Source organism: Alligator sinensis, unplaced genomic scaffold, assembly GCF_000455745.1.
Source record: "Alligator sinensis unplaced genomic scaffold, ASM45574v1 scaffold770_1, whole genome shotgun sequence".
Lineage (NCBI taxonomy): Eukaryota > Metazoa > Chordata > Crocodylia > Alligatoridae > Alligator > Alligator sinensis.
This window is the reverse complement of record NW_005843060.1, coordinates 108,899-119,775: the sequence shown is the minus strand read 5'-3', so window position 1 is coordinate 119,775 and position 10,877 is coordinate 108,899. Positions and strand designations below refer to the sequence as shown.

The following is a 10,877-nucleotide window of genomic DNA, read 5'->3' as shown; positions in this document are numbered from 1 at the left end:
GTTTAGGAAAAGAAGCTATATTTGACTCAAACCACAAATGTATCTGCAGCGACAAAGCCAGTGCAGAAGAGCATAGCAGCTCAGTGATCATTTACAGGGTTGTTAAATAATTGATCCAGAGAGAAGCAGTATGTTGTATCCCTTCTTGAAGATGAGTAGGTGGATATGAGAGGTCATACATTGACCTATGGGAAAAAAAAATATTTACCTTTCACAACAACATTGCTAGATAAAATAAATGTGCTTTTGGTTTCAAAGATTGATTGGAAATGAGGTGTGTCCTGTTGGTACCCATCCCCTCCCCATTCTACCCTGGAGTACAGTGCAGGGTTTTTTTTTTACCAAACTGATACTAGACTGTCACATTTTCTTATAGAATCACATTTTTTTTCTTTTTGTTTGATAAGAAGAGTGATGAGCAACTGTAGCTCATACAAGTAGAGTAGGTGACAACCCTATTGCAAATGATTCATGACAGTTTCCATAAGACCCTGTTATCACTTGCTTGTAGCTCTGCTAATGAATGAGACAAGGATTTCCACTTTCCAGCACAAAAAAGGACACTCTGGTGTTTGAGGCAGCTGAGTGCTACCATGGAGAACTGGATTCTTTCCCTGTCTTTGCCGCAGAGCTCTTGAGTGATGCTGGGCATGTCACAAAATGGACTTTTCTTACTCACTGCCACTCCCTGTGTGTTCCTCCTTGTTGGAGTGCCTGATGTGAGAGCCACATGTAATCCGATATGAAGAGGTTCTGTGCGCTCAGAACCGCTGTTGAGGAGAGCGAGCGCCAGCCTTTGAACAAAACAGATGCTATAAACAGAGAACTGCTCTGCAAAGTTGCACCCCAGCCACTTTGGACGGTGTACCCAGAATTACTTCGCAATTTGGTCAATTTAGCATTATGCTCTGTGTTATGGTTCCTACATAGGAAATGTCTGAAATAGGCCAGGAGTTGTGAAGATACATTAACTAATGCCGGTAAAGTACAAAGGGACAAATTCAGAAAGAGACTCAGGTGCCTCACTCTGAAATATCCCAAATAGCCTTTTGGACCTGGAATTCTGTACATGAGACAGGAGTTCAATAGGGTGCAGTAGATAGGAGATGAGGCCGCACATTCAGGTAAAATGATAACTTGGCATAGTGACTCATTCATGCACGCAGGCAACTCTCTGAACACATACGTATTTGGTGAACACCATCCATACTGTGCATGGAATGAGGCCAGAACCTGTGAGGGGGGAGAGAAAAGTACGTGCTTCTGTAATTAATGATGGCATTAGGATGCATTTGCACAAGAGACCTGAATGAAAGTTGTGAAGGCCACATTAAGTCTGGTGTCTCGTAACTCCTGAGTAATTTTGCAACCGTAGCATTCTCTGAATATAGATTTTTCTTCTAATCTGGTTACAAAATGTACAGTAAGTCTAGCCTCTCCTAGAGCTATGTCAGGACATCAGGATGCTTAATAAACCCATCAGTTTCTCACTGAGTGCCACCCAAATTACCCAGGCTATGATTTCTCTCTCTGTAGTACTGCTGTCATGAATGAGCCTGTGATAACCTACTCAGACCTAAAATGTGATCCATCTAAAAGGCAGAAACATGGAGACAAAGGTAAGACATGGAATCAAATATGACTCAAGAAATGATAGCTTTGTCAAGGTAGAAATTCAAAATCATTCTTGTATGATCATTAGCTGTCATGAAATAAACCCTGCTTAGAAAAAAGGAGACGTCTCCTGAGCTGTTTGGTCAAGGCTCTTCTTCAGGTTGCTTAAGATGTTCTGAACTTTCAGTTTTTCAACTTTTGAAACCCCTATTACCTACCTTTACACTCTTCTCTTTGCTTGCTTTCACAGCCAGAAAGCCCTGTTGCATGCATTTCTAAGGATTTTAGTTCTGTATCTTCTCCAAGTGTTTTGTATTGGCACCTGTGTCATCTTGTGAAAAAAAGTAGCCAGTTTTCAGAGCAAAACAGTCTTTCCAGAGCTCACTGCAGGCTGCTCTCTGCTTCTGATAAAGTTGCTTGCAGGAATCTGGTCCTCTTATATGAAACAGATAAACCTGATAGCTCTGTGCACTTAATGGCAACCCCTGCATTCTTGGGGTGTTCTCTTCAAAGGCTTTTCACTACTTATCTCTAAGGGTTTATAGCTGATGTCTGCATTAGATTGTCAGGAGCTAGTCTAAGAGCACCATAGAGTCATTGGGTGGGAAGGGACCTCAAGGGACATATCATCCAACCATTTCCTGTTAATGCACCTGGCACCCTGAGTAGCGCAAGTGCAGGAACAGATGTATTTTTGCCAAGCGCCACACACTGCCCAAGGTGCTGTGTAGCTCATGGTGCCATCCTCCTCCCTTCAGTCCTTCTCTCACTCATTGTTGAGTGAGAATCTAACCCTTTATCCCTTTATTTCCCCTGGGAACATCTACATGAGATGCTTTACTATACAGGTGACTAATTGACTGTTTGGTAAAGCATCACTGTTTATACATGCAGGTGCTTTGTAAATGCTAGTAGCAAATTAACCATGCGATAATAACTGCACAGTAGTGAATGTGTATATGCCAATTGGGAGCAAATTTGCTTCCAGTTAGCCCTGCCATCAGGGGGCCACCCTGGGCCTAGCCCCAGGGCCAACAGCCTTGGCCGGGGCTAGGGCAGCTTTTTCCCTGCTCAAGCCTTGCCTTTAAAACGGTGTGGTGATCCTGGCAGCCTGTGCCACCTGCTGACTGCCACCAGTTCCCACAGCAGCCTGCCCGGACCCTGGTGCTAGCCCCTGACCCAGTCCCACTGCCTGCTTACCTGTCCCATGCCATGCCTCTACACCGTGCACTGCAGGCACCTGCTGGGGCCTGGCAGACCTGTACTCTCACCTGCAGCCCCTGAGGGCCATTGAGGGAGCCACACTGGTGTCATCCCTAACACCACACACTGCCGCTGTGGAGTTGAACTGGTCCCAGGATGAGACCATGAGCCATATAGCACTGTGGGGCAAGGCTGAGATCCAGAGCCAGTTTGCCTGGGGCAGATGATCCAATGCCCACATGTATAAGGGCCTAGCGACCTACATATGGGAGTATGGGCACGACTGGTCAGCATGCTAGTGCTGCTTGAAAGTCAAGGCCCTATGGGCACAGTGGGGCTGTCCAGCATGGTGGGGCAGCCAGGGCTGAGACTGATCTGGGCCAGGCAGCAGTCACCATGGCGGTGAGGCATGGTGAGCAGGATAGTGACCAGGAGCCCAGGGCATGGATCATCACTCCTGGGGTCTAGGGGTGGAGTAGCCATTGCACGGTGGGCGCAGACTCTCGCAACAGAGTCACAAAGGGCAATGGCAGTAAACTGCAGGCTGCTCTGGACCAGAAACTCAGGTGGCCAGGCAACACCACCCAGGGGAGCAGCACAGAACCAGAGGGGGCCAGGAGTAGGATAGTGCCATGAGAAGCAAATCTGCTACCAAATGGCCGTGCATGTAGATGCTCACCTACAGTGGGTTTACTCTGCACTAAATTACTTTGTGATAAACCAATACAGCACTAACTGCACATGTAGACATCCCCCCTGAGCAGGAAATGGCTCCATCACTTTTGGACAAGGTCCAGTCTGGCTCTGACAATCACCCAGGGAATTACTTTCTTCTGAATCCAACATATCAATGCTAAGGGCATTTTCTGTTATAATGATGGCTGGGGAAACCACTGTATATAATGCTTGGACTTAAAGCTGTACAGTACTGGATTGTCACAGTCACTTGGTGAAAGAAAATATCAGCAGCAAATATCCAAATCATTGGTTTGTTTGAGCAGTGTTTGAGCAGCTCTCAATCCCTCATTCATCTTCCTCACAAATGATCACAAAACAAAGTAAGCTCACAGCATCTCTGTATAATCCACTGCCAATAATCTTTTCACTCAGACTTTCTCTCCATTTGGCCCTGGATTATTTTCATTGCCCCCCATCTGAGATGCAATATTTCTGGAGTCCCTTTGATTTTGTCTCCTGCATCTACCTAAGCTACAACACCTGTCCTTTATCTCTGTTTCCAATGACTTTGCTAAATATTATGTTCCCTCAAAGATAATAGGCAAACCAGAGACCCTCCTATTACATGTGTTTTGTCCATGGCCTCATTGTTCTGTTAGCCCCTGCAAAGCCAAGTCTAAACACTCTGTTCCCATTTCTCATCAGCCAGACAGAAGAAAACTGCAACTTATTCTGAGCTGAAATTTCAGGACCTGCCTGAACAACAGAGAAGTGAAAGAGCTCAGCAGACAGAGTGCAGAGAGACTGAGGGCAGCCTAAACCTGGGCTGGAGAAATAAGGGTAACATTTTCCTAGTTTCACAACAGCATTTGGCCTTCACACTTCTGTTATCACCTTATACACAAAAACTTTCCACACCCAGGTTGTGCACTATGTCCTGAATCCATCTGCTGCATGATACCTCTGCCATGTGACTTCTCACCTGAGTCATCCTGTAGCACAGTGCCTCCCTACAGCTTGTAAACAGCCAATTTACTGTTCCTTTACCCTGCACAATAAATGCCCCCTAAAGGTACTTTTTAAAAAATGTTCCTTGTCTTGGAGCATTTAAGGGGCCAGCTTTTCTGTCCAACCAATCAGTCAAAGAATCGTACTTTGATGTTAAAGGAAATCTGAGCTTGTTCTCAGATAATAGCCTGACTGGAACTGCTGGGAAATTAAAAAACAAGGAAACAAAAAAAAAGGTGATGTACCCCAGAAGTCAATCAGACATTTGCTACACCACTTACTACATATGTCAACATGGGAGAAAAATTACATAAGAATTCAAAATGATCTTCCTTAATATCATAAAGGTAAAGCCCTTGGGAGCCTCCTAGTCCTTGTTTCAAAACATTTGGAGTTTTGTGCTCCAGACCTCCAGGGTCAGAGCCTAATGCACCCCCATGAGAGCAAATGCAGCTCAAATGCACTTACTTGCCCTGCTAACCATACTCATAACACACTTTCCATACTGGCTGCACTACTTGGTTAGGACATGACCCTGTGTTATATAACTTGGTATAGCAAACATACACACATATTAAGATGATGCACAGGTGATTTATTCTAGTTAAAAACTGTAACAGGAAACTACCAGATTTTAGTCCTTGCAGAAAACAACTAGAAAATCACATCTCAGCCTGCTGTGGGGAGTCACATGAAGGTACTTTGGCCATTTGGGATTTTCCCTATGAATCTGTTCTTTGGTACCTCCAACTGTCCGGACAGTGCTGCTCTGTCCCTAGGGTATCAGCTATAAGGCAAGGCAGCTAAATGCCATGGTCTACCTGTCCCCACTAATGCTATGATCCAGTGTTAATCACTAGGGCTACTATTCATATTTACTTGACTGTAGACAGTGACAGTGGGAAAAATTGGTTCAGATATTTCACCAAGTGTTGGACTAGCAAAGAGGGCATGTTTAGAGTGTTTACAGCATCCTGACTGCCCTGCCCATGAAGAATTGTTCATTCAAGAACTTAGAGATGGTATGAAACAGTGATGACACCCCAGAATCGTGTCCATGCTCACAAACCATGTTGCTGCATAAGTATGCACACAACTACCGAGCATTTCCCTCCTACCATTGCTCTGGTTCCCTGTTCCAGTAACTAGTTCAACTGTTGTTGCCTTCACATCATCCCTTTCCATGACTGCACAAACAAGACTTGCTTCATACATTTGTTTGCAGAAGAATTCTGTCAAAACACTTTCCCAGGGACATGGCCCAGAGCCTTCTTGACATATTGCTCTCTTCTCCTGCCACCCCATTCACTATTTTTCATCAAGCACAACTGTTTCTAGGAGTCATTTAAAAAAGATGTCCACACAAGCTTTTTCCCTCTCCCTTTCCAAGATATCTTATGTGACACAGAGTGTTTTCTGTATTTAGCTGTTGTCAATTTTTATGATGCATTAATTGTATTTCTTTACCAGATCCATCAGCTACACCTCTTCACTGGCAGCTTGCTACACTTGTCCTTGGAGTTCTCTGCCTAATTTTATTGATCTCAACAGGATTTTTGTTTTGCCAAGGTAAGTTCATAGGGGAGGAATCACTACAGCTCTGACAGGAGTCCTTTCAATGTTTTAGAGGGCAGGCAGTTTTTTTCTGATGACTCTAGGAAGGGGCTAACATGCTATATTATTTGCAGTATATCACTCAAATAGTAGATGTCTCTATGGGCTATATCCAGTATTAAGCAGAGTGCAGCACCTGGGGAATGAGGGAGACAAAGCTGGGACATGAGCTGAGTGGAAGCTTATTAGTTTACATGTGGTTGCAGTATCTTTCTTTATAAACACATTCCTACTCTGGATGAACAGTGATCCCATGACTCACTGGGCACCAGAATACAGCAGGACTTTGGGTATTATATAACCCACAGTCGTGGACCCTGAAGCCCTCCCCTCGATGTGGGGGAGTTAGATACATGAAGGAAAATCTTGGCTTGTCCATGTGAAAACAAATAAACTAAAATGCACTGAGATAATACAAAAGGGGTAGTAGGGCACTGAATTTCACTCCTGCACAAAAGGACTGTGGTTTTGGAACTGTGGTTTTGGAAGTATTTTCAAACCAGGTTGGGGGAAAAAGCCCACACCTGGATATTTATTACAGAAATTAAATTGCTCCGTATCTTGTGTCAATGCCTTGAAGTCCTGGGAGCCCCAGGTCTATGGAAAGCCCCTAAAAATGCTATGAAAGAGCCTGGAAACCTTCACAGCCATGACTGCACCAGGTAGGCATGGAAGGAACCAGAAAGCCTGGGTCACCCCTTAGATCTTGATTTATCCAGGTTCCCCATATGGAGCACAAGGGAAGCAGGTGGGAAGGGATCGCAGGCACATTGCATTGGGCGCATCTACACACACGAACGCTGCTGTCTCCTGGTGTGGCCTGGAAAATTGGTCCCTGCCCACAGGAGCTGCCTGATGCCAGGGCAAGCTCCGATGGTTGAGCCCGGGCTGGGACAATGTCCCCCTGACCCAGCAAGAGGGAGCTCCCAGCTCCCTAATCAGGGGCAAGGGGCTTGAAAGGAGCCTGTGGGGGAGGGGCAGGTCCCAGCCCCCTGTCCCGATCTACCAGTGAGGCAGCTATCAGTGAGCCTCCAACTGGGTGAGGATTCCCACCCTGCCATGGGCCTCACTGCTAGCTGCCCCATCAGTAGATTGGGGCAGGGGGCTGGGACCTGCCCCTCCCCCTGCAGCTTTTTCCAAGCCCCCTGCCTGGATTGGGGCTGGGAAACAGCTGCAGGGCTGGCACCAGAACAGTTCCCAGCCAGTCCTGGGCTGCATGGGGAAGTCTTTGTGTAGTATTTTCAACATACAGAGTTCAGCAAGCCCTAGATGAATTGTTTACCAGTTAATCATCACCCATTTTCAATTCTTTCCAGTAACGACAGTGTTGTATTTTTTGTCAAATGAATGTTTTTTATGCAACATGGAAGTCATTTGATATTACAGCAAGCCGGCTATCTTACTACTTTAATTAATTTAGCTGCACTTTTGCAAATTATTAGCAGTACATTCCCTACTGTAAAAAGAGCCATTGCATCACCTTCTAACCAGGAGAGCAAGGATTTGGTGGTTGGTTCACATGACTGGAATATGGATATAGATCTTAAAAGTCTGCACAGAAAAAAACCCCAACAAACAGCTGATGGCCTTGTATATGACAGGTGTAGTAAAGCCAAGTTAATCCGTCAATCCAAAGGGATTGGTAATTACAACGAATTATCCAGGAGTAGCTACTTCTCTCTCCTTTCAAGAGGTGTATTTTGCATGCCACATGGAGATACTCTAAAGAACGCTCTTTGTTATCTGTAAGGAAGAAAAAGAATATTACAGAAATGGGAGTGCAGTTTGAGCACATGTTAAGAGGACTGTTGCATGCAAGTCACAGGAAGTGGTTCATGCCCTCCATACAGCACCAAGGAGGCCTCATCTGGAGAACCGTGCCCAGTTCCTTCATTTTCAGGACAGGGGGACTAATGGGAAAGTGGAGCACAAGTAACAGAAAATAGAGGTTTAGGAAACATAAGTGTGGGGGGGTTAGATAGTCTGGAGATGGAAACTGAGGAGGAATTTGGTAACAGTCTTCAAATACAAAAGGGGGTTTCCACAGGAGAGACCATCAGTCTTTCTCTCGGCTCAGGATAAGAAGTAATGGTCTCCCTGGTTTGTTCTGATTATTGATGGACATGTTTTCACTCAGAAGGACACCTAAAAATGATGGTTGACTGACTGGTGTCAACCTACAATCAGAATGATGTGGGACAGATGCCCTGAGCAGGACTCTGCAGGGCTCAGTAGGAAATGCATTTTATACATTGCCACACTCCTCCCAAAAACAAGCCAAGAAGTGCTGCCCTTTGCTAAACAGTGACACTGTTTCAACCATTGCAATAATAGACATGGTTGTGCTGTCCTCTTGTTTAAGTCAATGACTGGCCGTGGGAGCAAAGAAACCGCACGGAGCAACAGGGACACCACAGCCAGCAGCTGACGACCTGCCAACCCCAAAGCACGGGCTGTCCAGACATGCCTCAGGACCTGCCTCCTCACCAAGGTAAGTCCTGGAGTCAAAACTTCTGTATCCTCAGCGCAGATCCAGACCTGTCTGTCAGGCAAGCCTTGCGTTGCAGTGTCATCCTCAGTGCCAAGGAGGGATGGCTGGGAATGAGGAAGTCTCATTGGGATCCTGCCATGAGTTCCAGTTACAGACACGGGTCGAGGATAGAGACACATCACTGGCTCCCTTCTCAGTGCAGCCCTCTCAGATTTCCTCCCATTGCCAAACTGGGGGAGTACTGAACTGCCCCAGTGAACGGACTCCCCTCCACTGATCTGGAAGTAGGAGGGGGTCCTTGCATCCAGCAGGAGTGGGTGCTACTTCTCTAGAGAGCTTTTGACAAAATGTTACTTCCCCAGAAGTCACAAATTCACTGAGACCAACCCCTTCTTGAAACAAGATTGCTTAGACACATTTCTAAAGCAAAGTTACTGCTGGACAGTTTCAAAATTGTTGAAGTGACATTTTTCACCAGCATTTTAAAACAAATAATCCTCGTGCAGCCATTTAACTTGATGCTTCATTCCAAAATGTAAGTTCATGAGCTTTTAAAGGTGTATAAAACCCAAACAGAACAGAATGAAATGCCTAGAAATCAACCAAAAGAACATGTTCTGGGAGAAACATGGATTTTGAATTCAGGGAATATTTTGCAACTGTGCCCTTTGTCCCGCCGTGGGGCAGGAATCAATTTCAAGCTCTGATAAGTTAACACTAGATAGGTGGAAAAGCCTCCTGGGGATGAGGGGCCTAGCCTGGCCTTGCCAAGATAGTGGTGGTTGCCTGGCCTCTTACCTTTCCTATGGCTGTGGAAACCAGCCGTGCTATTCCTTGCATGGCAGCATCCGCCACTCCAGGAGGGGGAAGGCCCCTTCCCCTTCAGCTGTGTGGGGAAAATGCACCTCTTCCCACAGCTGGGCCCAAGAGACGCAAGCAGTGGAGGTGGTGGAATCAGGAGAGCATGAAATCCCCGTTTTCATGATGTCAATGTCCCTAGCATTGAAAATATGTGTGTGGGGGTGGGGGTGAGCTAATTTGTGGTGTGTGAGTTTGTTGCAGGGGAGCAATGTCCATCACGGTGGAGTCGTATGAAAGACAAGTCCTACCTCTTTTCTCCTGAAAAAAGAACTTGGGCACACTGCAAATCCTCCTGCATTTCTCAGGCTGCCAAGCTGCTCATGGTTGATAATCAGGAGGAACGGGTGAGTATGTATCCACTTTAACATATCAGTGCAAATCAGCCAGGTGGATGGAGTGAGAGAGGATACAGGGCCTGGACCTGGGCTTTCTGTGGGCAAATCTCATCTGGGTACTTCCAAGAGCAGTGTCCTGAGGGCTTGGAGGTCTGCAAAGCATAGTGCACATTAGACGGCTGTCTGACTGGAACGGTGAGGGGTAGGAATTAGGGAGTCATTTAAATATCTATATGCTTCATTTCTTTTCATGTTTCTGTTTAGCTGTGGGTGTAATTGTACAATATTACTAGAATATGTGTCAGAACAAGTATGGCCAGCATGGCACTGGCCCTTATGCAGGGGCAGAGTAATCCTTGGAAGAGGACATTTTGCCACAATGTGCAGTGATGAGGGTAGACCACGGCTCTGTTGGCTGCTAGCCCCTGGGGAGCAGGATGTCCTGCTGTGCCCTGGTGTTCAAACAGGGAGTGCGTCTGACTCACGGTCCATCTAGACTAAAGGAAAAGCACTGATATCCTGAATGACCCAATACAGATCTGGGCCTAACTGGCACAAAGGTCCCTTCAGTCTGCACATTTGGCTGGACTTTTAAGTCTGACTGGCACCTGGAAAAAAGCAATGTGTGATGGAAAAAAAAAAAAAAAAATTAAGGCAAAATCCATTGGCAGGGTCCCATGTACAGGTGTTACTTCCGTAGACATGAAATTCCATTTTCTGCCCTCAAGCCTTGTATGAGCAGAGTTATCCACAGCTCCAGGGTCAAGTTCCCTGTCATCCTCCCTCTCCTTGTTTTGCCCAGTCTCTATCTTAGGTGCTCTGCTGCAGGGTGGATGTTGCTGGTGACTGGAGGGTGGGTGACTCTGCTGTCTCTGAGATTCTCTGAAACATCTTCCTTGAGTGCTGAAGGAGCTGGACCCTGCCAGTGAGACTGGCTGAAGGTGGTGCCCTGCATTGCCCCACCATGTGCTAAGCTCTCAGGCTCTGAGATCGAGCAAGAAGATATGGACTAGTGGATCTATCTTCACCTCCTCCCTTCTCTACCCCAGGAGGGTTGCTGAGGAACAGGCCCT

At 46.2% G+C, this 10,877-nt stretch overlaps 1 protein-coding gene across 1 annotated transcript in view; it reads left to right on the top strand.

Annotated features, from left to right (window-relative positions):
* The first annotated feature begins 8,553 nt into the window (after positions 1 to 8,553).
* LOC112548265 (C-type lectin domain family 12 member B-like) overlaps positions 8,554 to 10,877 on the top strand; it is a 4,830-nt gene continuing 2,506 nt past the window's right edge. Inside the window, exons 1-2 of the mRNA XM_025193508.1 lie at positions 8,554 to 8,608; positions 9,671 to 9,813. Of these exons, the coding sequence (XP_025049293.1) occupies positions 8,581 to 8,608; positions 9,671 to 9,813 (171 nt within the window). The 5' untranslated portion in view covers positions 8,554 to 8,580. The remainder of the gene's footprint in view (positions 8,609 to 9,670; positions 9,814 to 10,877) is intronic.